We start from the raw sequence: 27,766 nt of genomic DNA, 5'->3' as shown, positions 1-27,766 counted from the left end.
CTGTGATGAACACTATGTTAATGCGCACTTGAATGCTAACCAGAGAGAGAGACTGACAGAAAGAAAAATCAGATGCAATGTAGTTTCTGCTACAAACTCTGAATCATATAAAGAAATAAGGCTGGAAGGAACCTCAGAAGGTCTGGGGCCCAACCCTTCTGCTGTAAGCAGGCTAACTCAGAAGCTACGTTAGGTTGCTTAGGACTGTATTCCGTTTAGTTCTGAAAAAAATCTTTCTGGCTCAGGCTTTTTGTTCCAGGGCTTAACTGCTCTCACTGAGCAGAATTTTCTCCTCATATGTACTCATAGTTGCTGGCACCCAGTCATTTGCACTCTGAAAAAAAATTTTTCTCCCTGTAGTTCATAATAATCAACACAAGTGGCAATGCTAACTTCTGATTATTCCCACAAAAGGAGGAAAAAAACCCCCAACCAACCAACGAATGCATATGTTTAACAGAGACACCAAGAAGTACTTTGTTATACAGAGTATGTTTAAACTTACAGTGTTACTGATAAATTTGGTCAATTGATTCAAAAATACTCAGCTATGACCTCAACTTGGAGTTCATCTTATTCTTCCTTCTGTTAATGATAGAATTCCCAGTTTTATATTCTTTTGCATACTGCTCACAAATTAGAGCTGAACTGCTTGGGATCAACTGTCTTCATCCTTCATTTAATGTGGGTGCATCGTGGGGACTCCATTCTTAACAATTTCTTTGAATCCCAGCCAAAAACGGACATGAGAAAGCCCAGGATCAATAAGGAAGTGCTGTTTGTAATGAGTTTGTATGATGTAGCCCTGTGCGAGAGATTATCTCTCTCTTTTACAGAGCAGGGGAATATACAATGGAATCTGCATAACTAAAACCATGAGGAAACACTGCAACAATTACTAAGACTTAAAACATACACACTGTCTTCAAATGACCAGGCATATTTTATAGAAATTCAGTTAAATTAATTGCAAGCGACTTTGTCACTCACTTATTTTTCACCTTATTTTATATTCTGTTTATCCCACCTCCACTCACATATGTATTTTCTACTTAATACAGTTCATTTTGCTGCAGCATTCCCATTCCAGAGCAGCACCACATCACCCTGGTTACAGTGGCACAGATCAAAGGGCAGAGATTAAAAAAAAAGCTAACAATAAATGCTAAGACTGGGACAAATTAACACAAATGAACTGTGCAATGCGACCTTTAAACCCCTATATAACAATGTTACCTTTCTTCTTGCATAAATCTATTCACACATCAAATATCTAGTTTTCCCTCCTTTAACAGCAGCTTCTTAAAACTGTACTGACGATCTTCAAAGCGACCTTACCAAATTGCCATGAAATTTAAGCAGTCTAAAATAATGAATTATGAATAATACATCCATTACGTTCTCCAACCCCCTCCCCCAAACTTACAGCCGTTTGTCTGCATCTGCTTGATTTCTTGCAGACAACATTGCAACAGGTGATATTAAAAGTTCATGCAAAACACTAAACATGTACTTTGTGCAGAGATAATACAGACTTTAGTTACCTGCCTTATTCCTATAAGAGGCTAAATTTTCCTGACCTTCAGTGTCTGCCTAGCTTTTGGGCAGGTTGCTGTTTGCTCCAGCTGAGAATCCCACACAGGTTCTCCATCAAGGTTGCAATGACCTGCATCACTGCAAGCCCTAAATCTACAGTGAGCAACAATATTTTCATTTCAATGAAAATACCTTTTCAGCCAAGCTCCCCAGCTGACAAGGTTCTTCCTTAGCTGAAAGCAAAGAAGACATGATGACCAGAAAGATGCTGAAGCACTCAATAAACTGCTCCCACTCCAGGTTATCCTGCCCAAATACACCAGCCAAACCCAGGGACAGTGTTACTGTGGATGAAGTGTTTACCCTGCTCCTCTTAAGAGAGGGCTGCTGGCCTTGTTTTCTTAATTTGAAACACTTGCAAACAGCAAGCACTATAAAAACCATCCACATCTTCAGGGCTTCTTCGAGAGTCAAGAGATGTTAAAGAAACAAGGATTTTCTACAGAAATGGCTTTGTGCTCTGAAATAGATTTTTTAATTTTTTTTTAAAGATCTTAAAATTAATTTAATGTTATTTGCTACAAAAGTCTGAAGGTGGCATTTTGTGCTGTTTAAATGAGTTGGCTGTACTGCTGCTTATTGTCTTAATTTGGAATTTTAACCTGTACCTGGACTTCAATTTTTCTGGTAAATTAAGACACCAATGTAGAAATACATTCCTTTCTTTGAAAATTTTCTGATTAAATGTAAAAGCTTATTTCCTCTTAAATGCTACAGAACTATACTTAAAATTACTTCAGTAATGACTAGAGCAATCACATTTTCGGAAATGCAAATGAAATCTATTTTTTTTCCTGCTTTTTAAATGCCTCTGGGCGCAGCATGTCTCTATCCTCAGGATAAACCACCCTCCAAGAAGGGAGGATTGGCATCATTAAAGATTCCTGAAGCTCTTGCTCGTAAAAGGCACGGCAGATGAAATTATAAACCATACCAAAGCCATGACAGAATTTAATTTAAACTACGATTTTGCTATAGCAGGAGTTTAAGCAGCAGTCTCCCCAGGATACAAAGATATATACACACACATATATTATCCATAATGGTACCTGTGATCTTGTCTTCAATGGAGCTACATGTGCAATGTAAAGCTACATTTGCATCGCTACACCTTGCAATGTAAATCCAAGGAAAGAAGGGTGACTCATCTAGAAACCGGAATTAAATCCTCATGCAGCACATCTGTTTGGTCTAGCATACATGGGAGAATCCAATGGGAAGGTGCGTCTCTCTTGGCTGGCTCAAGCAGAGATGAACGGTTACTCACTATTCCCATTTCCTGAAGTGGCAGAGCTCTTTCACGTCATTAAAAGGGTTCTGACTTATGCTGCCTGGGGAAAAGGGAATCTCCACCCCATGAAAAATGTGATGTCCCTGCAAACATCAACTGGAAAAGTAAAAATAACAACCTGTTCCCCCCTGCCTGCCCCAGGGCTCAAGCGCTCTCCTGTCTAGGCTTGCTGACCTCGTGTCTTTGGTTGGCTGCACATCCCTCCTACCTTGCTGTACTCAGGATCCCTCCTAGGCTCCCCCCCCATGAATTTCTAGCATCTATCAGAAGAGAAGGAGCCACAGAATCCACCCTTCCTGCAATTTCAGCTCAACAAGTACCCCAGTGCCAACAACCGGGTTTGTTGTCATAAGCAGCAAAAGGATTTTTATCTTTTTCACCACAAATGTTTTCCACCAGCAAATATTTTAATATTTTTAATTAAAAGTGTTATTTCTAGAGAAGATTTAAAATGGTAACACAGCAGTAAGAAAGCATTATACAAACCAACACTGAATAGCAAACAAGTTTCCCTATATTTAAGCTTTTAAAAATTAATCTTCTATAGACTGTCTGGTGCAATGTAAAATAAAAATAATAAATCATCATTATACACATACATCATAAAATGACACTTTTCTTTCCTCAGCTACACAAACTGATGCACTTGCTCTTACTCCTGATTTCTTTTCAGGTTCTAAGGGCAACACAAGGGGATCCTTTTGCCCATGAAAGCACATGAGTTTGGCACCCACTGATTTTACCCAGTGCCTGCTGACTCGGAGAGGCACATCTGCCCCACTACTGAGTGTGAATACAGTATTTAACCTGTTATTGTTGGAAGCTGGATGTACACAGAAGCATTAGCAAACACTTTTCTGCACATAAAGTTATGAACGTGCATTCTGTACATTATGAATGTTTACAGAAACACCATTTTCAAAGTTGCATGGCTAATTTAGGCATTAAAAAGTCATATATACGTAAGTTACATCTGTGAACCAAAACAGAGATGCACAAGTTATATATATTGCGGAGCGCCTGAAAATTATTTTTCTCAAATCACATAATACTCTTTTAACTTCCTTAGTGAGTGCTTCAGACTGATACCTGAAAACATAGCTGATACTTGAATCTATTTATTAAAATATAAAATTTCTACCATAAATTAAGATTGCCTACACAGTCAATCATTAGTCAGGCCAAAAATATGCACTCTGGTGTATTTTAGCGCTAGTTTCTCTAATAATCAGCACATACTGCTTTTCCTACAAAGTTAGCATTGAACATCGGCCTAAAATAATCAGAAGCACACAGGTTTTTATATATGTAAAATGCAGCAAAGGGTGAAATTGATATTCACTCTTAAATTCTGTATTTCTTCAGCCAAGTGCCTATTTGTGCAGCATTAACATTGCATTAACAGCTTTTGCATATTTGTTTTTCTAGAAACAATAGTCCTAAACCTTGCAGTAACAAAGTTACTGATGTATCAAGATGACTAGAACTCATCTTTAATATCCTCCGCTACTGGAATTCTATTATGCTAAAAAATAAACCTTTGGCAACACCAAATCCTTTCATATACCCAGGTTGCTGTCTTTATTGTTCATTTTAAACAGATGACAATTAAAATCAAGCATACTATTTTGGCACTTCCGTGGAAATTTTTTTTTTATTCCAAACAATTTTTTACCAAATGCATTAAGTATTTAAATTATAAGCAGATTTCTTAACTTTTCAGTGTGGCAAACAAGAAAAAAATCAAAGCTTCAGTTCAACCAAGAAAATCAAACCCACACAGAGACGTCCCCTCCCAAAAGGTCTTTCAGCAGTTGCGGAGAACCTGCAGCCCTTTCCCTCTGCCCCTGAGCCCACCCCTCTGGGAAGCTCTCCAGGGTCTCCCTGGCATTCCCAAATGCTCTGGAATGGCATTTGCAGTGTAAACAAATGTCAGCACTTTAGATTATTGTAAATTATTTACAGTAAACTCATATAAGACTATAGGGCACTTTAAGGCCTTGTTAAGATTGCAATAATTATCCCCAGGAATGAATTACGGGAGCACCTCGTGCTTAGAGGCAAACCCAGGAAAAATACCATGACCTGAAACATGGAACAAAACTTGCTTTCATTTTACTAAGGAACACCCCGTTGTGCAGAGAGCAAACCTGGAGCAGAGAGCAAACCTGGAATGATTTTCCCATGAGAAAGAAGTTCAAGTGCCCTGTAGATCACGTAGCAAAAAGATGATACTTAATGATAAAAACATGGAATGTGCTTGTCACTATGTCTGCCACCAAGGTTAATACTATAGGTTTGTTACCTAGGGGTGACCACTGATCAGAGTAAACATTTCCTCAAAACATGCTCAGCACCTTGGCCTGTTGGATGGCACAACAATGGTCATCAGAACCCAGAGCCTGGAAAACCTTGACTGAGACAGCAAGGACTATTTGTAATTGGAAAGGAAAAAGTGTTTCCATCCAAGTTTTGTAACCATGCAATTGTCTGTCAGCAAATCACAGCCTGACTTTTAGACATTTATATATTCTAAAAATATTGTGTAGGCAATTTTACAATGTAAACAGGACGAAAAACATTTTAAAATCTGTTTTTCAATTGCTAGCCAACATATATCTAGAGATGTAAACCATCAAATATTTAAGCCAATATTTATGCTTAAAAATCCCAATTTATAGTTACTTGAATTTTTCAGAGAACAGTTTTGAATCTCCTTTTAGGTCTTAATGATCCATGCTTCCAGAAAAATATTTCAACAGTTAATCATAATTTTAACCATCTCAGTTAAGATGAGAAGAAACCACTAGAAAAATATCAGAACTATCTTATTCACAATCAAATAGGTATATTCATAAATGAATAAAATCATTTAGAAAAAGAAAAAAAGTGAAATGCAATTCTTCAACCTTGCTAGGTCAAATCCTTAGCTGTGCTGTAATATCTTAGGCTGTCAGAGAAAGTTTACGAAAATGGTGGGAAGTTGGAAGAAACGCAATAGGGCAAACAGGGGGACCTTGACAACATTGGCCTTCATCCAGAGGGACCTTGACAGGCTTGAGAGGTGGGCCTGTGAGAACCTCGTGAAGGTCAACAAGGCCAAGTGCGAGGTCCTGCATGCAGGACACATGTATAACACAAATAGAGGCTGGACGGAGAATGGATTGAGAGCAGCCCTGAAGAGAGGAGGACTTTGGGGTGTTGGTGGATGAGAAACTCAACATGACCCAGCAATGTGCACTCACAGCCTAGAAAGCCAACCGCTCCCTGGGCTGCATCCCCAGCAGCACGGCCAGCAGAGCAAGGGAGGGGGCTCTGCCCCTCTGCTTTGCTCTCGTAAGACCCCCTCTGCAGCGCTGCATCCAGCTCTGGGGCCCTGGCATAAGGACACAGACTTGCGGGAGCAAGCCCAGAGGGGGCCACGGAGATGGGCAGGGGCTGGAGCCCCTCTCCTGGGAAGCCGGGCTGGGAGAGCTGGGGCTGTTCAGCCTGGAGAAGAGCAGGCTCCGGGGGGGCCTTAGAGCAGCTCCCAGCGCCTGAAGGGGCCGGCAGGAAAGCTGGGGGGGGGCTTCTTACAGGGGCACGTGTGACAGGGCACAGGGGTGGCTTTGAGCGCAGAGAGGGTAGATGCAGGTCAGAGATCAGGAAGAACCTCTCCCCGTGAGGGCGGCAAGGCGGTGGGCCAGGCTGCCCAGAGCAGCTGTGGGTGCCCCATCCCTGGCAGTGCTCCAGGCCAGGCTGGATGGGGCTGGGAGCAGCCTGGGCTGGGGGGGGTCCCTGCCCAGGGCAGGGGTGGGAACGAGATGGTCTTTAAGGTCCCTTCCAGCCCAAACCATTCTGTGATGCAGTGATTCTACGAACAGGAGCAGCTGAAGTTTGTTAGGATTTTGCATCACATAAAACTATACTGAGAAGTCATATAACATCACTACCTGCTGGTCTCTACAATCAGGGCATCTGCAATGCAAAGAACACATGCATTAAAGAAGTAACCTGTGCAGTCTCTGTAAGTCTGACCTATTAAAACTGTATTGAGGCTTGATCTATCAGAGCCCTGGAAAGCAGTGTTCTGTGCTAGAAGGAGTGAAAGTTCACACAAAACTTATTTATGTTGGTCTGCGTCACAAGGTTCACAAAGGAAAACAACAAAGTTTTTAGTACATTAACTGTAATCTAAACTGTATTAGTTGTCAAATTTGCTGCTGTTCATCTAATTGACGAACAGTCATCTAAATGATAAAGAATCAAATAAACAAACTATGCAAATAAAGCAGATTAACCCCCCCCCCCCAATACTGTAATGAAAAATAGAATCTTTGCCCAAACTTTTCAAATAGGGGTGGCAAAGCTACATAACAATGATGTCCAGAGGTCTGGGACATCCAATAGTGCTGACTTACAAGCTGAAGATCCATCGAGGGCAACAATATTTCTTGGAGAAGCTTCTGCAAATCAAGAGAGAACACAGTAGACTTTTCTCCTTATTTATACCAAGTGCCCACTTACAATTTTTATGATAACTTAGCTGCTTGACTGTAGCTGTAATTTCAAAATCACGGTATTACCACCACTTGCAACAATATCACAGTGATTCAGCTGACGTGAGACTATTGCAAGAAAATAATCCCTTGAGGTGGGGTGGGAGGTGGGGGAAGGAATTCTGATTTAGGTGCTCAAACAGTTCATAGGTTTTGGACAGAAATTATACATAATTTCACACTGTTTTAAAATCTGAGTGTGAGACAACATTTTACAGAAAAGAAAGATATAAAGTACTATTTCCAGTAGAAATGATAGCTCTGATCAAAACAGAAAAAAACTTCTCTCATATGTGTTCTCTATGAAAACCATACGTGTTATTTATGAAAACTGTAACTAAAGATAAGCTTAAATACGCCTGTTGATCAAGACAAGAAATTTCATGCTATTTATGCACAATGAAAAACAGTTTAAAAACAGTTTCCATTGAGATATCTGCTGGCACATTGTCCATTGAAAGTTCCTTTTTATCTCACCTGGGAAAGTGATTGTCTACAGACACTTGTCTCTGTTCAAAAATCATGCCAAGCACATGTGCTTTTTTTTCGTCATAAAATAGTGAGTTATAATAATTTGAGTTCACCCCACTGCCTAGTCAACCAGTGGGTTGTTGTACTGTTTTTGAAAAAATACTGGAGTCCATATGAAATATCTTCACTAAAATATCCGAGGACTTCATGATGTACACTTGTCCTTCCACCGTCCCTTTACATTTTCTGTAATTAAGAAGTATTAGTGATTTCTCCTTGCACATACTGAAAAAATCTTCTTACAGCTTCTTACAGCCTGCAGGAAGGCAGACCCTCTCAAGCAGACATGACAGGAGGGTGCTGCATCACGACAACAAGATCATCATGACTGATACAAGCACTGCAACATCGACTGTCCGCCTGCTGCCATCCGATGTTCTCCGGGCATGCAATACAGCAAATACTGCATTTGTGTGATTGGTTGGTATTTCTACATTGCAAATCATGCCTTCACAGCAAGAAACACATTCCTGTTGAGAAAAGGAGATCACTGACATAGGGTAACTCAGCAGTGGCTTTTAGAGATAGATGTTCTTTCAACTGGTTGCAAAGGTTACAGCTCAACAGATTCATTGCTTCCACCTGGCAGCAGACAGAGCATATATGCTACAACTTCCCTTCCAAACCACGCAGCATAGGCTACCTAGAGTAAGTCATCACCCAGAGCTGTCACGGGGCTTCGAAACTGTGATATGATGTAATACAGCCATGTCAGCTGCACTGACAAGCTCACGAACATTGCAGAAAATAAAGGAAGCTTTCTGCCACTTTCCCCTTCTAACACAAGAGCTAAACCCATGCATTTGAATGTTTCAGGTTTCAGCTTTTTAAGCTAAAAAAGCCTGACTGTAAAATACTCTCTTCCCATTCATTTTTCCCCTCAAGCTTTTGCATTCAGTGCAGCTTTCCATACTGAACTTCAGACTTCCTTTTTTCAGTTTCTAGTGCCACAGAACCACTGACACAGCTGATTTTCAGGAGGGAATCTGAAAATAATTTTCCTTACTTTACAATCCTTACTAGAAAAGCCAAGAGCATGCCCATTTTTATCTAATCCAAAGGCACAAGAACTCTTCTAAGATAAAATGCAGAAGGTGGCAGGCTGCATAATCATTTCATGCCCTCAGTCCACCAGAACCTGCTGAAATGAATGGAAGTTGATTCAGATAACACAGAGATCCTCTTATATTTAACATGGACGTTGTCTGCTTCGTTTTTGGTGTCTGAAACCCTTCATGTTAAAAGTAACATTAACTACCCTTCTCAACTACTAAGGAATTAGTGCGTCACACTTCACTGCAGTGAAAAATACTTAGGTGGGATACACTTGATTATTCAGAATAAACTTTTACCTAGTTCCCCAAGGATGAGAGAATGCAGCAGTTTTAGCTTTTGTCATGCAACAAAAACTCAGTTGGCTCTTGCTTAAGAGCATGGCTTTCGTGGACAAATACAGTCTTGCTCTGTGTACAGTGTGGTATTATCCAAGCCATGTTATGCACAGACACGACTGGCCTACCTAACTCCCAGTCTGGCTTGCCCAAGCGCTGACAGTGACAGAGCCGCAGCAGCACCACAGGCATCGGTGCAGGCTACAAAGCCTACCTGAGCACCTTACTCAGAACTCAGGAACAAGGCCCACGCATTGGGTGCACGCTAGCAATGCCCCAGAAAGCTCAGGTGTTTCTTTAGAAGTTGCTATTACATCCCGTCACACAGCAACACAGATAGGAAAGCAGGAAGAAGGGGGCAGTCATGCTTCTGTCACAGAAACCTGATTTCTATTGTTAAATACTGGAGAGCATATCTTACTGCATCCTCTTCAGCTCAGCAGGAAAAACCAAGTACTGAAATGCAAACCTCAAACCCAATGTGCTGCTCTTCTACAAAGAGCAGTGCTTACTGTGTGGCCACTTTCTCTGTGACGGTGGCAGCCTACAAAATGGCATTCTTCTCCAGTAGCACATTTTTTGGTGACTGATGTACTTTTCCCGTGGTCTGTGAAGAGATGAACTGTCAAACAGTACTGAGTACCTACAAAATAAAATTTAAAATGTTTATTTGCATAAAGTATGCCTTCTTTTATGGCATTTACAAACTTCACACAATTCAGCAAAATATTCCTACAAAAATTACTTATTTTGGCTGTATAAAGCATTTTTCATCTTCATCAAAATACCATTTAGCAAGAAATTACTTAGTAATGAACTCTTAAGCTTAACCACCCCTTCAAACCTTCAGAAAGGTTGCTATCATTTTAACTACTTATTAGCACTATAATCTACTCATTTATCTCTCATTCTTTACTCTATTTTGTAGCACATTCTTGCTTGCTTTGTTTCAGAGATGTTTCCTCATTCCTTTAGTTTATTTCTTCCCCTTTCCCACTGTTACTGTGAATACCACTGAAAAGAAAAATGAGGAAACATATTTCCATTCTTTTCCATGTATCTATCGTTCTCCCATACAAGTATGGTCCCTCATCATTCAGGTCTCACTGCTCCCAAGCAAGCCTACAGCCTAGAGAGACCTTTATATCTTGGGATGGTATCCAGAAGGAAGGGGATAAGGCTACAAAGGCAATTCTTAGGGTTTTTTTTAAATAACATCTTTAAAATTAATTCCTAGGAAGCATATAGCTAGATATACACACACAAATATATAATTAGTAAGTATATTATTGATATATTTTTAACACATTAACCACTATATTAATAATGCATTGTTATATATTATGTAAAATGATTTCTGCATATATAGATACGGAAATAAGTATTTTTTTCACTGTTGCTTTGCGCTTGGAAATGGTCAAAATATTTACCTCAGCAGAAATTTTATGACTCAATATTACTAATAACATAACGAAAGGCGCCACCGTGTTGGCATGTTAATCCTACCCAGTTAGACTTCTACAAGATGGCTGAGTCAGGGAGAAGCAAATTTAAGTATCATAAAGAATCTCCTTAAAACAGGAGCACTTACTTTCAGGACACCATCTATCTTCAGCCCATCTGTTACAGTTGTAATTGTCCGCTGCATTATCACAAGTAAAGCACTTAAAACTGTTTGGAAATGGAGTGGCTTTAAAAGTATTAAAATATAGTAAGTTTACAAGTATTGAGAAAAACACAAAACACTCAAAATAATACTGTAAGTGCTTGTACACATATACTTACAAAAACATATTACATACATTTACATTTTTTCAATGATACATCACTGTTAGACAAATAAAACTTCTGAAACAAGCTTTGTAGAAAGCTTTTACATGTAAACTGGGTTTGTTATGCCTGAACTTTAAAATATCTCCTCCTTTTTTCCTTCTCTTACAGTCCAAAATACCATTTAAGTACTGGTGGGAAAAACAGGAAGGAGAGGACATCTTTTATATATATATATATATATATATATGCACATGATACTACATCTGCATATGTTTGTACAGATACACAATCTACATTCAAATGGCTTTTGATTGCTTTGATGAAAAAGCTATACCTTCAAAACCAGCTTCAGACCTTGATCTCCAACTCTGAATAAGTTTGATCCATTTGACAAAGGTATCAAGAGCATTATTTAAAAATCTTATTTACATTATATAACAGGTCCCTAGACATACATATATACCTACTACCTTTAGCTGTCCTGACTTTTTTAATGATACATATAATGAAAATCTTCTCCCCTTAAATGAAGGGAAAGAACACTTCTGATGCTAGATAAGAGGCAAAAAAATGATGCTATTAGTGACAACTGGCTTCACAGGTCTCACAAGGTTTTTAATTACCTTCAGTTTGAATTAATTGCATACAGCACACCTATTCTTTCCCTTACAAAACCCCCAAGAAGATAAAAGACAAAAACATCTGTTCTGTATTATTTATGAGAAATCCACTGCATAATTTGCTCTGTAGGAAGATATTTCAGAGACAGAAAAAGATAATAAAAGCACTTAAAATGTGAAAGCTTTCATGCACTCTTTAAGTTAGCAAACCATGCAATTCTTTGTTTTCATTCAGTCAACTTATAAAATCTTAGAAATAAACTGCTGTGGGTATTTTTATTTTAAACTTTTTATCCCTCATGTTTGAAGAAGACAACTAAAAGGAAAGGATTGAAAAAATATGGTAATGAACTAAAACGTTAAGCTACAACTGCATACACAAAAAAAGCTGTCTACTTACGGTCTAGTGGAGGTCTCACATTGTAAAAGTTGATGTTCTCAGCTGAAATCCAATTTTCTGAAAGGATGAAGAACGGAAGAAAGGCTCCGACCAGCATGTGATAGAGTAACAACATGCTGAGTATTATTGTACATGAAAAGCAAAACTCTCAGGCCTAGGAAAGAAAGGGAGCACATTATTCAGGGGGAATCATAAAGAACTGAGCATGTAGAACAATACATTTCCTATGAACTACTCCTGAAACCTTGAAAATTCAGTCTGTAGATCTATACTGTGAAGAGAGCTAATGCAAGCAAGCATGCAATGATAATGCAAAGCTGAGCAGTTACTGCCTTCTGCTGGCCAGGATCCCGTACAGAGCACTTGAATTTCCACAAACTTAAAAAAAGTTAACATTATTTCTTCAATCTATTTGTCCTTCTAAGCAATGTCAATCTTACAGATTCTGTGTAAGCATTCCTAAAATTCAACACAAAACCTGAGCTCCTTTACTTCCTACTTGAAACAGACAGGATTACAATACCATTAAAGCAAGCAAAATGCAGACAATGTTTTTAACCAAACAGCCTAGAATCCAAAACCAGTGCCTTATCCAATATAGATCAATGTATGTCTGTTGGTTTCAGATAAGCTACATCATCTGAACTGTAAGCGCACTCGGTACAGCATCAAAGAACATGAGTGTAAATTAGATTTGTTTCTTTTTAAAGTGCACACCAAGGAAATGCTAAGGAAGATGCCTGGTGAGGGCACACAAGTTTCAGAGAACTGCAAAGCAGAACATTCAGAGAGATGAGATAAACGGCTTGGGCGTGCTTTGCACATTTATGTGGGGTCCCCCAGGTATTTCAGTAAGGCTTCATGCAGAAGAACAACTAATCAATGAACATTTTGATCAGTTTGATATTTAGATGTACATATACATACACACATGCAGAGGTATCTATGGCAAAATGCAGTGATACTGGAGACCTAGTTCAGATATTAAAGAGCAGAATCAGCTTAAATGGCACTCTGCCCATGCAAATTCCCAGCAGGAGAAACAAGCTTGCGTGGAGGGCCCTGCCAAACCAGAGACGTTGCTCTGAGCTGCCAAGGGCATTCGTTCAGAATTCTCTCTGCACGCCCCTGTGCAGGCCGATGTAGATGTACACTAAGCCTTCGCAGGAAGCCCTGAATGAACCCAAGCACTAAACTGAAAATGGTACTCAAGAGCATGACAGAGAAGTCAAAGGATTTCCTTCTTTTTCCCCATTATTTTTTTGTTCTGGTTTGGTGTTTTCCCCCATTGACACAGACGGGAATTATTTGAAAGATGGTTTTGCCAACAAACTACTCAACTTCATGCATTGGGAGTTTAGCCATCCTACTTAAGATGTGCTTTTTAAATCACAGCTTTATGAATATATTTCAGTAGATACTGAGAAAGCAACAGCATACCTCTGCTTCCAGTGTACCTCCAAGACTATTTTTGGTTGATGGTGCAGATTTCTTCTGACTATAGCCCAGTACCAAAAGAAGGACTATGAAGAAGAATCTGTGGAAAACAAACAGCAATTGATCATCATAATTCTGTCCTGAAGGAACTAATTAGCTGAAACACTGTATGTCCTTAATTATATTGAAAATTAAAATAGAAACCTAGAAGAGTGGTGGGTTTTATAACAAAATATCCAAAGAAGCACCTGAACTACACAGTATGGCTCGCCTTATTGAGTGCTATCCTACTGCAGAAATACAGATCCCTTCCTTCCTTTGATAGCCCAATGTCATAAAAGACAAATGAAAAGACAAGAAGTGAAGCAATGAGACTACTCAGTCCTTCCATAAGGATGACTTTACTTTTCTTGCAAGGGAAAAACATTATTCAGGCAATGACCTTAGCAGAATCTGACTATATCAGATGAAAACAGGTTTCACACTCAAGAGGTGCCCAGACTTTCAACACATGCTATGACCAAAACAGAAGCACTAATCAGCAGCAACGTAACCTAAAAGAAAGACAATCAACAGCCTCAGATTTAAGGTTATTAGCAAACCATGAAGCAAACAGATCCCCAACAGTTTGTTCCTTACTGAAACAGAAACATAAAAATGTTGGTTAAATCCTTAATGCCACTGCAAAATCCAAAATACATCTAAAACACAGTTACAGTTCTCTCCAATTAAGCACACAATATTTGCATAGTGATATTCTGCAGCATTAAAGATGGGCTGTTTATAACCTGCTTGACTTGCCTCACTAGCACATACTCAAGGTGCACATTTCAAATGTACACTTAGTTTTGGTGGTTCCTTTTAATTTGTTGAGAGACAAACCTGTCCATCACGACTGGATGCTTTTCTGCTGACAAGTCAACCTCACATCATGTTCTGTCACTCAACTGTTGTGTCCAAAATCTACTTCATGACCCTTTAATATTTTCCAAGACAGATCAGCAGAATGTGGCATTATCCAGGACAGAAGAAAGGGAAAAGAGGAGACAGTGCTGCTACTACAATTCAGGAATGATCCAACACACTTATGATCCAACTTAATTTCTCCTTCCTCTAGCATTCTTAGCTCTACCAGCCTACGCTGGGGACATCTCTCCCTCAAGTTCCTTTTGTTTTACACAGTTCATTTTAAGTTAGTGCTTAAAACTCCATCCTTTGCCATCTGTATCTAAGATTCTTCAAATAAATTTTTGCTCACAAAATAACCTTTTATCCCAGTATCCAGAGGTGACAGAATATCTATTCCAGCTGACATATTTCTTCTTTTCTTCATAGAGAATAATTCCCCATATTGTCCCACCCCACTCTTCTGCTTCATGGTATTTTGGATCAGATTTCCATGATCTAACCAAGTGAAGGAGCCACCATAGTGCGCTAAACCCCTTCATTAATATTATAACCATTATTCTGAATTAGTTGAAAAGCTAAAGTCAATGTAATAACAAAATGGTATCAGAAGCAAAATACATTAGCATGATTTCTGTAAAATTATACTTTCCATGAAAATAGCCAATCTGGGAAAAAAATAACAAGTAAACATGCACAAAGGCTAACTTAGGAGATCTTTGTTTTCCACACAGAGGAGAATTCTTACATGGCAATTTAAAAACAAAAATACCCCCAAGCACAGAATATGAATATGAAACACAATTATGCACGACTGAATTAGCCAGCTCTTCAGCAATGCCCCCTTCTTCTGATGTAGGAGACACATCCCTCCTGTCACTCCATTAAGTTGTTCTTCCCGTATCCCTTCCCATAGGTATCTCGGGTCATCCATTACTGGAGTCCAAACACGGAATGATGAGATGTTTGGTCTGACTCAGTACAGCCCCTCATGCCTCTGCAGAGAGATTAAAGCTACTTTTCACAGCAAGGTGGAATTTTACTGTGCTGAGCCAGACTTCCCTACCTCCCCCAGCTCAACATTTCCACTCGCAGAAGACAGAGGCAAGGGGACAGCACAGCCAGCAACACTGCGCTAAACCGAGCCTTTCAGAAGGTCACCTGTTACCTGGGCCTGGATAAGCTGGTCCCCAAGCCCTAGGAGGGGGCCACACAGCAGTCTTTCAGTACCTTCTTCAGCTCTGTATCCTTTGCTATGACACCACACCATAATGTCTCTTTACATGCAAAGTACTAGCTCAAAATCAGAACTGCTGTATCTCAAATTTTATTAAAATTAAAAATGAAGGAAAGGTACAGAAACCGATGCCAACATATGGAGTTATAAATACAGTAATTTCAGTACAAGTAGGTACCAATTTTCAGATCCATGTGCTCTGATCCTGATTTCCTTGCTCTTGTCTCCCTGGTCAAACAGGGATCCAGCCTTCACTGACTCCAACAGGGCAGTATCAGGTCCTAATGCACACACACTGCTTAAGTGTTGCTGGTAAAATCATAGAATCACAGAATGGTTTGGGTTGGAAGGGACCTTAAAGCCCACCCAGTTCCCACCCCTGCCCCGGGCAGGGACCCCCCCCAGCCCAGGCTGCTCCCAGCCCCATCCAGCCTGGCCTGGAGCACTGCCAGGGATGGGGCACCCACAGCTGCTCTGGGCAGCCTGGCCCACCGCCTCGCCGCCCTCACGGGGAGAGGTTCTTCCTGATCTCTGACCTGCATCTGCCCTCTCTGCGCTCAAAGCCACCCCCGTGCCCTGTCACACGTGCCCCTGTAAGAAGCCCCCCCCCCAGCTTTCGTGTCAGCCCCTTCAGGCGCTGGGAGCTGCTCTAAGGCCCCCCCGGAGCCTGCTCTTCTCCAGGCTGAACAGCCCCAGCTCTCCCAGCCCGGCTTCCCAGGAGAGGGGCTCCAGCCCCTGCCCATCTCCGTGGCCCCCTCTGGGCTTGCTCCCACAGCTCGTGTCCTTAAAGTATGAGAAGAACCTTTTCTCTGCCTCTAGTGCCAACATCCTTCTTCACGGTTCCCTTGCAAAATAGCTCTATTTATTCCCTTTGAATATCACAAGCAAGTTATTTTTAAATTGGCAAATCAGTCTTAATCAAGTAGCAAACTGACTACATTTTGGGCAGCTCAACAGCATTTAATTCTTTCAATTTTACTCTGTAGGAAGAAAGGATATTGAATCATTTCAATGCGTAACAGTTGCAAAATTTATCTCCTTAACATATATTTCCTGCAGTTTCTACCAGGTTAAGGAAAATTTGCCTTTATGGGGAGACTGCTCTGTAACTTGACTGATGCACCTGGATAGCAAATAAAAGGCACAATTCCACTTGTACCGGCTTTCTACAAACTCAAGCCCTCTCCTGCTCCCCGCCCCCAAGTTCCTATTGCTCTCCCCAGAGAAGCTCATGCGAAACGGAAAATTTTAGAGAATATAAATACAGAAAAGCTAGGCTTCAGTTGGTGCAAAGAACAGTAAATCGACCTCACAATTTGATGTAGTCAAAGGTGTCCTTGTTTGCTAACCAGGCCAATAAATAATGGATGTTGTTTGACACAGTCTTGGTTACACAGCTGCACCAGAACTCATTCCCAAATAAAACAGGAAAATATTGGCCAAAAAAATGGCTTTCATATCTTACCCAAAATCTTCAAAATGTTTATTTTCTTCATAGTCTCTTATCTCTCTTGTGCTTTCATATAGCATTATATAGTAGCATGAGTAAACACTTCATTATGCCCAATTAGGAACTCTCATTAATAAAGGGAAAAACTGTCACAATGCCGAAGATTAACTAATATAAACAAGAGTGAACATGGAGACAGCTTTCCGGGGGTGAGGGAAGATGACACAAGAGGGAAGGGCTGTTAATATATATGCTCTGTAGAGACCTTGTAACTAAAGCACATTTCAAGAAAACAATGAGGAATACAATGGCTGAAATAATTAATATATTCCAGAAGGTTTTAAGGTTTATCTTGCAGCATGTAACAGAAGAGCAGGAAACAGTGTGCTTGATTTCTGATTTTAATAAAATTCAAGTCTGTCTACATTGTTTTTCCTGGCAGACTCTGTGGAAGATTAGCAGATTTAACATCAGATATGGAATGCAAATGAAACTTCCTCCTGTCATTTAGTAAGCAATTTTCAGGTGCTATTAGATAATTGCAAATGCTTATGTTAAGCTTGTTAAATACCACTTCAGGACATAAGAGTTAGAAATACATAGGCAGAAAGGTATGTATGTTAAGGGCTGAAAAAGTTAAAACCAACACCTGACATCATCAGGTGTTCCCTACAACAAATCAGAAAGGCCAAAACTGACACTCCAGCTTACCTAAAAGGACAAAAATAGCTCCCTGGCTTCCCCATTTCTTAGACAAATACTGCCATTCTCCTGCTTTCCTCTGGAGACCATTCAACATGATCTGTAAGCAACCATTTACCCCACTTCAAAACTCATGGCGCGAATAACTGAATGGAACAAATAAGAGAAAACCCTCACTTGCTTTGCGAAATGGGTGGAGCACATTTAAAACAAAACAAAAAAAAAACCAAAAAAACAAGGGGAGGGGGGAATATTTTGCAGGATTAAACCCCCCCAAAATACTATTACAGGTCTGCAAATTAAAAGTATTTGTTACACAAGCTCTACCTTTTCTTACCTACTGAATTAAGTCTCCATCTTCTGAATTTTTGCCTTACAGCATGTCATATTAGTACGGAATAACACAGGAAAATAGATTTTACATTAGACTGAAAGACATCTGCAACTAGTAACACTGACAGAATAAAATTTATCAACTTTATTTTTTAACACAACACATTCCTTTACCTTCACCCACAGCACGCTTAACCATGCCTGGAATTAAATTTGGCCTTAATTACAAGAAATTATAGAGTTCTTTATCTAAGATCTTATAAAAGTAAAACACATCCAAATCTGGTAATGACAGCATTATTTAGCTTGGGGTATAATTCTGGCATGGGAAGCTGTGATGCAAACAGATTGCGAGACATGGAGGTGTCTGACTACACAATACATACAACTGCAATGATTTGGAAAAAAAAATAACGTATGATTACCATGATAAATCTGAGCAATACCACTCAAGTGAAGTACTTGCAAGGATAAAACATGTATTTGTGTTTAAGCTCATACAAAAGAGAAGATCCATGGAATGAAAACTGTATTACATCTTACTCCTCTTATAGCCAAAACTGCTCAGCAAAAACTAGTCTTGAGCACTGACATTTATTTTAAAATTCAGAATCCCTGATCACCTCTGGAAAATAATTTATTCTACCTAAAAATATAATAATGAGAGATAAATTTCTTAGTCCCTTCTGCAAGTACATAATTTCCTTAAAGAACTGCACTTTGTCAAAGCTATGGACAACCGACAGTTTTACACTTCAGTTTCTATATATCACGTATGCAACTGTTTTAAATCTCTCCCACCTGCACAAGACTGGAAATAGGAACTTATTATTACTCTAAAGAAAAGAGATTATAGGAATAACCAGCATTTTTTTTTCTTTCCTTGAGAACATCAGAGCACTTTTGTAAAAATCGGTTCAATTATATTAATTTTACAGGATATTTTGTTAAATACCTCAGTGGATTAGATCATTATTAACTAGTTAGCCCTCCCTACAAATAGTGGGACAGAAGTTAAGCAGACTTACCTCTCTGTACACAAGCTATTGGGACCCCAGTTTGCATGAACCAGTGGCCCCACTGAACACCCAACCAGCTGCAAGTAGAAAACAAAATTCTGATCTTCAGTATCCTTCAACAAGTCAATATTTAAAAGACTTCTTTATTCCTCCCAAGCTAAAGTTACTCACATTCAGCAAGACTACAAGGTAATACTACTTAACTGCACATAGCACACGAATGAAGTTCTTCAAGACGTATTTTGGAACATGAGAGAGGTGGGACAACAACAACATTGCTCCAACGAAATCAAGAGACACTTGTGTATTTCTATATACCATCCATTAATTATTATTAAATGGAAAATGAAGATCTTCAGCCAGTTAAATTCAGCCTCAGAAATATGCCTTGGCTTTAATGCCTGTTTTTCCGAGTGAAATCTAGTTTCTAACAGAAACTATGCCCAATACACACAGTTACATATGCCACAAAGTTATATATACCATTCTAGATAATAAAACATATGACACAAAGTTACATATACCATTCTAGATAATAAAACATATGACAAAATTCTAGACAACAGAAATGAGAACCTACATGATTCCCACTTGTAAAATAAATATTACATTCCCTTTCAAATTAAAATGTTAAATTGAAATACACACAGAAAAGATTTGCTAAGAGAAAAGAGTGCTTGCATACAATCCTACTTCAAATCTTAAATTCACCAAAATCTGTTTGAACCTAGAACAGCCCCCTGGCATCAGACAAATTAGAAGGTATGACAGCCTCTGCATTGCAAAGAACATTTTTCACAAGCTTCACATTCAGTTGTATTTCAAAACTAAGATTTAAGCTACACACCAGCTAAGTTCATAAACCTGAAAAGCGTGCTTTTTTACCCAATACTGATGTCTGGAGTGAATTCCCTGACATCAGCCTTTTACTTTACTCTTGGTCCTTACCTCACCACTTTGGTGGTTTTTTTCCTACCTGTTTAGAAAGAATAAAGGGCACAAAAAAATCAGTTCCCCTGCCCTTTCCTCCAGTCTTAGTTGCAACCTTTTCCCAAGTCACAAAGGCTTCAGTATTGTGTATGTGCCAATACAAACTCACATTTTGCGCTGAAAGAATATGAAGAAAAGGTAAACCAACTTTGTCTAGTTTTATTGTACTGTCAGGGTCCAAGCTCTCATGGTGAAACATCCTTTAACTTCCTACAGCAGGACACTTCACTAAAGCATAGGTACTACATTTTCTACAATAACACAACACTACAGGGACTATTTTGCCTTCACTTTCCCAGTAATAAGAAAATGGTCAGCAATGCCCTTCCACCAGCAGTTTATGCCAGTTCAAGGCAGTAGCAAAAACTAATCTGCACTGCAATTGAAAAAACCCACACAGAGAGTTAACTACTGGTTTATATTGGCAGGGCTTAATGTGTGAAATTTATAGTGCTGGTACTTGTCTGATAGTATCTTTGCCTCATGTTTCTATCAGCTTCTTACTACGCAATCCTTGAAATCACAAACAATTTAATCTCCTCGAATGCACCAGGAATGGCTGCAAATGCTTCTGGAGAGATACCAGCAGTTCCCAGTTCTGCTATGCTATGCCCAGGGAACTGCAACAACAAACTCCTGCTATTGAATGCATTAACTTTAAAAATCAGTTAAAAACAGTCTGTCTTCATATTGAACTCCTTAAGAAAGTTTTGTTCAGAAGAACCTGAACTCATTTCAAGATGTCAGAAGTCCCATTTCTAAGAAATATGCATATCTGAATTAAAATCCTTATTAAAAATGTAACTTGAAAAGCAGAAATCTTTTGCGGGTTATATCTTCATGGCCTACTTGATGTTTATGTTTCTTAAAAGGACTGATTTGCATTGCAAATGTATGTACTAGAGGCAGGGAAAGAGTGAAATTCTGATTACTTCAAGTCAACACAGAATCTACCACAGGAGCAACTATCCAATTGACATAAAAAGTACCTTCCCTGAAATCGCATTGTGCACTGCAGCTCGGTGTCAGACATCACATAGAACATTATTAGCACTGTAACATAACTAGTTTTGAACAAAAAATTAATCACAGTGTCACTGATTACACTTCTGAAAAATACTTTGTGCACAAAATTCCCCCTCTTCCACATTTCTAAAGCATGTACCTTTCAGTCACTGAAAACTAAGCAAGTATGTGAGCAATTCCCATTACTCTGCCTTGCCCTACAGCTTGCCGAAATAACATCTCAAGCAAACAGCCTTGCAGATGCAGTTTTAGGTAGATGAACCCAAATTGTGCATTTTCCCCCAGTTTTCTCTTTGAAATCTCAGGCTACTCCACTCTGAAGCAATGGATACTTCAAATAGGGCTTCCTAAATTACAGAGGAAGATTTTTCTACTTGAGAGATTTTGAAAACCTGATTTCCAAGCCAAGGACCCCTGCTTGCAGTACCCTGCTTCCTAGAGCCCCTTCTAGCTGAACTTTTCACTCCCATTATTTACCACTAAAGGGTTACCTGAAAAGCTAACATTGAGGAGAATGATTTTGATGATGTCTTTTAGGAAAATGTTAACATACATGACAGAATATATCTACACATATATTTCACAGTGTTGTCTTCTTCAGGAAAGATTTACTTAGAAGATATGTCCAGAGGTACATGAATTCTGCAAAAGCAAGAGATAAAAAGGGGTAAGGAGAGAATGGCTTTATTTTTCTAAGAGTATCAACAAAGTCTGTTTCAATTCCTTACACAGTTACAAAAAGGCTTAAGAGTAATTTGTTTGTTTTGAAATGCTTTAAATGTACCAGGCTTAATAAATTGCTGACCCATCCAATCCAACCTAGTGTAAAATGGCATCTACTTCCAATCAGCACTCTAATCCAGGCAGCTGGAACAGCAAAAAGCAAATTTCAATTTTTACTGAGAACTATCACCCCCAAGCAGTATTTGGCACAATTTGTTATTTGAACAGCCTCAGTCAGCCTTCTGTTGCATTGTGAGAGAAAAGTGATTTGCCCTCATTTCAAGGGGAGGGACAATACAAACATGAAAAGCTCCCCTTCACAGGTTTACAAAAGCTGTGTTGACATATATGCCATATCTTCAACTGCAAAACCCAAACACTGCACTGCTTTCTTCCTCTAAGGCTCACATTTCTGAAGCAGAAGCACCTAGCTTCCATTTTTATAGACACAACTTGGCAGTAAGCATTAATAATCAAATATAATAATATTGAATTAAAATTATTTGAAAATAACCCATTTGGTACAGTTTCTCTCATTGCCCTTCACCATAAGCATCCATGCTCTAGGACTGGGATCACATGCCTATGTATAGTAGCTAAAAGAAAATCACACTTCCATCATCTTGCAGTTACTTGCTTTATTTGCTACAGGCTGAGCCTTGGATACTACAGCAGCTAAGGAAACATTCCCAGGATTCTGAAAAACCCAAACATCACCATTTCTGGTTTTTTCATCATTGTCCAGGCCAGACATATAGCATTTCATAGCATTTTTTAATACTATTTTTCACTAAAGTGTCACTCTTATTTTTAAGCAAACTTCCAGCTAGTCCCTTTTACTTCTTACAGCCTTAGCTCCCCCATCTCCCTGGCAGTTGCCGCTGGCTATCTTACAAATCTTAACTATTTGGAATGGTCCCATCCTCAACTTAGTAGCATACTGAATATTAGAAAGAAACAGGTAAAAGTCTACTGCACAAAAAAATCCAATCCCAACACCTGTTTTATTACCACCAAAGGGACAGGGGTACCTCTTCTCATCTCTTCACGCTGAAAAAGAGTGATTCATGGTCTTTGTTCTAAAGAAAGCAACCAAGAATCTTGGGTTTGTCTAGTACAAATATTCCCCTCCCCTGACACATTTCCCATTTCTCAGCTGTTTCTTTCTTTTTTTTCCCCTCTTCCTTATCTCTTTAGTATGATGCTATCAAGGCAGGGAAATTGTCTCACTTGCTAGAGGAGGTTACCTAAGAGTTTTATAATTAAAGTGGTGGAACTGCTTCTATCCAGTACCATCCTAGCCCTTTGTGATATTTTCCAAGCACAGTACAGCTATTCACACTTCAAATAGTCTTCGCTATCTTCACATCTCTTAAGTCCTCTCTGAGAAGAAATCATCTTTAGCTTCTGGGTTTCCTGCAGAGCAGAGACTGGCTTGTATTTCTCAAAGTCTAATACTTGATAAAGCCTCGCTGCTTACTCCTTTCAGTCAAGTCAATGGAATAATAAAACAAAACATAGGAAGTAATTTATGATCTGAACTAAAAGCTAGTTTTGATTCAATTAGAAGAGCAATAGAAACAGACAACTCTGCCTCTGCACTTTTCTGCCCAAAAGACAATGGTACTTCTTAAATAAACTGGCAGTGCGGTAGCAAGTAACAGTAAGAATGCCTCTGGGTGAGGAGATGTATTTACTATACATATTGCCTGCAATGTGCAGGATTTAATTTGACAAATTAAAGTTGGCAAATCTTCTGTTTCATTCATTTCCTGTTCACAAATCAAGAGTAATGCTAAACAGAAAAACACTGCAAGTAGGAAAAAAAAATTAAAAATCCCACTTTACTAACAATAATAAATCCCTGGCAGGTAAGGCAACTCTGAGTAAAAACATGAAAGTAAGTATTGTATTTTAGAAGTGAATGCCAATTTCTGCATCCGAAATGTCATTAGTTGTTTTGCAGCAGACTTTCTTCCAAGATTTATGAATTGGTATGAGTAGACTAAGCTCCAACGCAAGACCCAAATGCTCCATCTCCTCTATTTTTTAGTTGTTTGGATTTTAAATTTCAGATCCTCCCATGCACTTTCACTTAGCCCAATAACTCTCCTTTTCCAAGAGAAGCAGACATCCAAAACTGCACCTATTTGCAGCAAACTAACTTTGACTATTCATAAAGTTTACTAGCTAGAACACATATAAACCACCATGTGCAAACCATGCAGTATTTGCACATGGTGTTTCAAAACAGGTGCACAACTCAATATAAAGGGTGAATAAATAGTTTCTTGTAGCCGTTTCTCTTTATTGTGCTTTTCATACTCTACAGGCCAGTTCCAAGAACTATCAGATGCCATTTGAGTAAGCTATCCATATAAATGAGCACAGATGAAAACTTGTCTTACTACTATTCCCCTCTAAACAGAAAGCAATTCACTGGGGGAAAGAAGAAATCTTACTCCTTTTGTGTATAGGAGCTCACATTCTAACTCTTCACAATCAAAGGCACCATGTGCTTTTTCATAAGGTTACTCAGAGCCTTGCAGAAATCCTTTGTATGACCTTGGGTGTATTTTAGGCAGACAGGTCATTATCAAATTAGTACCAGGATAAACTGGAAAGACAGACGTAAGAAATAAAAAAATCACCAGTAAGAAAAAAATCCCAACAAACCACTAGTAATGGGGAAAAACAACCTCCAAATACTATTAAGAAAAAAAGGCCCAAACACTAGTAATGCAAAAACCCTGCAAAGACTAGTAAAGAAAATCAACAGTATTAAGAAAAACACTGCAGTCTCTCCTAAAAAAAACCTATTGCATACCTTTATTTATCATTTAGTCTCTTCAGGTTTACATTCTTTCACTGGGCTATACAGATTTCCCTCAGCACCTGCAAACATTCTATGAAAAGGGCAAAAAGAAGTATTAGGAAACACAGATGTCAGGCCATTTCAGTTTGGAGGATTTATAGGGTTTCAGTTGATGTAATTATTGCCTCTTTGGACTGACAATATATAAGTATTTCAACATGTCTTTCAATACTCTCCCTTAATGGATGAGAGCAGGAGATTTTTTCACTTGATTTTCTCCCACTAGATAATATATTTTTTACAGTTTTTTCTGTCTGTAAAGAAGGAAGTGTTATTTGTTTGGGAGATGGCTCTGAACTGTGTTACGAAGCAGGAGTTACGAAGCTCTTTTCTCCAAAACTGCCCAGCAACAAGCTGTTTCAGGGAAGAATACACAAACATCTCAGCTTACAGTGAGTAATTCCTCCTGTATATATTCACCCCCCTTCCCGACAATCTGCAACTCAGGGAGCTCCTGGGGCGGAGCTGGTGTAGATATCTTCATGTTTAATTGCCTGTCCACAGCTTGGTTAATTGAACTGTCCATGGGTTATTACTGTCAGTTTTTGAACCCATCTAGAGTGTTGGCAATGGTGACATCCTATGGCAATAAACTGCCAAGTACAAACATGTACCTTTTGGAAAAGTACTTCCTTCTCTTTGGTTTAAACCAGCTGCCTGTTTCATTTTATGACATCTAGTCTTTGCACTGTAACAAACATGAATGACTGACCACTCTTGGCTTCCTTTCTCCACTTGCCACAATTTAATTGTCTGCCACATCCCTGATTCAGTTCTTTTTTTTCCAAAATTAAAAATGTTTTTTTTTTCATAGAAGTTGAAATCTTTGTATATCTTTATTGTCCTCTGCACATTTTTTTTTTTATTCAGAATATTAATTCAGAAACCAAGGGAAAAGCAACCACTAAACAAAGCATGGATACATATTACAAGGTGGAGGGCAAGATACACGCACACACCTATATATTCATAAGCTACATACTCCAACGTAATCAGATTTCATACCTAAACTGAAGGAAAAATCTAATTTTCATTACTGCTAATAATATACAAAATTTCCTTTTGTTAACTAAATTTCCTTTTGTTAACTATATTAATTTTCACAGCATAGGTCATACAATACACCAATTATCCATGGGTTAGAAATATATCTTTTTAGAGGTTAATTGACTTTCAGAAATTGTTAATTCAGAATAAATCCTACGTGTTTTCAGGAATTGTTTGATGTGCACATTAACATCAACAGATGAGTTTCAGAGGGCAACTTGTAGCTTATTACTTTTGTTCTAACACTTCTAACTTGATGCATGGATTATGCAGAAGTTGACACAAACAGAAAATTAATTATATACTTCAAGGATTTACAGCTGTGTATAAACAAAATATGAACATAAATGAAACACTGTCAAACTCAGATCTTCAATTCCAAGTGTCAGCCTGGAGCAAAATTTTATGTCTGAGCTACAGTATTAAATCCCTAAACATGGAAAGGTTCAAAAAGAACATCCTTTCCTCTTAATTATTACTGCACTGAAAACTATAGGTTAGCAAAAAGTCTTCACTGTGTGATGACAGGAGGGAAAACAGGGAAAAGAAATGCAGGATTTGCTGCATCCATAAACCTTACTAAGACAATTAAATAAAAATATGGACAGAAAGGCCAGTTAATGGAGAATATAGGCAGTGAGCTGAAACAGCAAATTTTAGAGCTTTAAGTGTAAGCTGAAGAATTCTACAGAACTAAATTACCCAGCAAGTGGAAAGTTATCCCTTCCATAATAGCAGGCAAATATATAGGAAGCAGTAAACTTTATTACAGGAAAAACAGAAGTTCAACAGTCTTTTGAAATAAGAGAACTTTCTTGCTGCAATTCTGTGCTCTCACTTAACTACCATGAATGGGCTTCAGTGACTGAAAACCAGCAGCAGGGAAAAGGAAAAAAAAGACAACATTTTTGAACAGTCCTCAGCTGATGCTTTAATCATTTATATTATCAATATAAAGGGTTGCTGCATCAGCAAAACCTCTTCAGTGTTTTCAAGAAGTAGCTTTGTACATTACTCAGAGAAACACCGCAGTATCTATGAAGAAGTGGATGCCGCACCAGAAGGGAATGCAGCTTAGAACAAAAGGGAAACGTCTCTAACAACCATCATTGCCTGACAGCAGAAACCTTGTAGTGTACATCTGGTCACTCTCTCTGTCTCTGACAGAACAGAATTTCATCTTTTAAAATGTTTATATTGATACATGCAGCTATATGTGCTACATGAGTATCAGAAGGTAACTGAATATACAATGGTACATGGTATTTGCCTGTAATACAGGTATAAATCTGTAACTTAGCTATGTGATCTTAATGAAAATTAGATACACCATTTGACCCTGGCAAATGATTACAGTCCATAAAAGGTACGTGTGTTTGTTTAACAAAATAAATCAGTAGCTAAGATAAACCACTGAGTGGCAAGGTGTACAAAGAGCTAAGAAAATCATTCTAGAAAAGGCCACATATGTCAGCAGGAGAGAGACAGACTAAAAGCTAAGTTCTTTGAATGCAGCCCACGACAGAGCATGCTGCAAAAAGAGACACTACTTTCCTCCTGCCCTGTCCTCCTCCCTCCCTCCTCTCCCAAAATCCTTGGTTGCTTACGTACTAGTCACCTAAATAAAGAAACAAGCAGGGTATTTATTTGGATAACCATTATGTTATGTACTTGTGGTATTGCCCAGACATACTCCTTCAGCTGGTAAATATTTATCCTAAGTGTGTAACCTTGTTTGTCAAAGTTTTGAGGGTTTGATTCCCCAAGAGTGTTTAAGATGATAGAGCAGCACCAACATGTCATTATCAGTGTTACTGGCCTTCTGGCACATGCAGTTATCCAGCAAAGTTCAAGTGCTTCCCGAGTCTGCAGCGGAATAAT

General features: G+C 38.8%; 1 protein-coding gene across 2 annotated transcripts in view; it reads right to left on the bottom strand.

The window, feature by feature from the left end:
• Positions 1-3,296: 3,296 nt before the first annotated feature.
• Positions 3,297-27,766, bottom strand: part of LYPD6B (LY6/PLAUR domain containing 6B) — a 58,516-nt gene continuing 34,046 nt past the window's right edge. Inside the window, exons 2-6 of one of the 2 annotated variants that reach the window (XM_055813095.1) lie at positions 13,581-13,677; positions 12,141-12,294; positions 10,939-11,037; positions 9,860-9,990; positions 3,297-8,426 (exon numbers count right to left, since the gene is read on the bottom strand). In XM_055813095.1, coding sequence (XP_055669070.1) covers positions 8,262-8,426; positions 9,860-9,990; positions 10,939-11,037; positions 12,141-12,255 — 510 coding nt within the window. In that variant the 5' untranslated portion in view covers positions 12,256-12,294; positions 13,581-13,677 and the 3' untranslated portion in view covers positions 3,297-8,261. Of the gene's footprint in view, positions 8,427-9,859; positions 9,991-10,938; positions 11,038-12,140; positions 12,295-13,580; positions 13,804-27,766 lie in introns of those variants that run through there. The other variant, XM_027793854.2, reaches the window with a different exon arrangement.

Source organism: Falco peregrinus, chromosome 8, assembly GCF_023634155.1.
Source record: "Falco peregrinus isolate bFalPer1 chromosome 8, bFalPer1.pri, whole genome shotgun sequence".
Lineage (NCBI taxonomy): Eukaryota > Metazoa > Chordata > Aves > Falconiformes > Falconidae > Falco > Falco peregrinus.
This window is presented reverse-complemented; position numbering and strand designations above follow the sequence as displayed.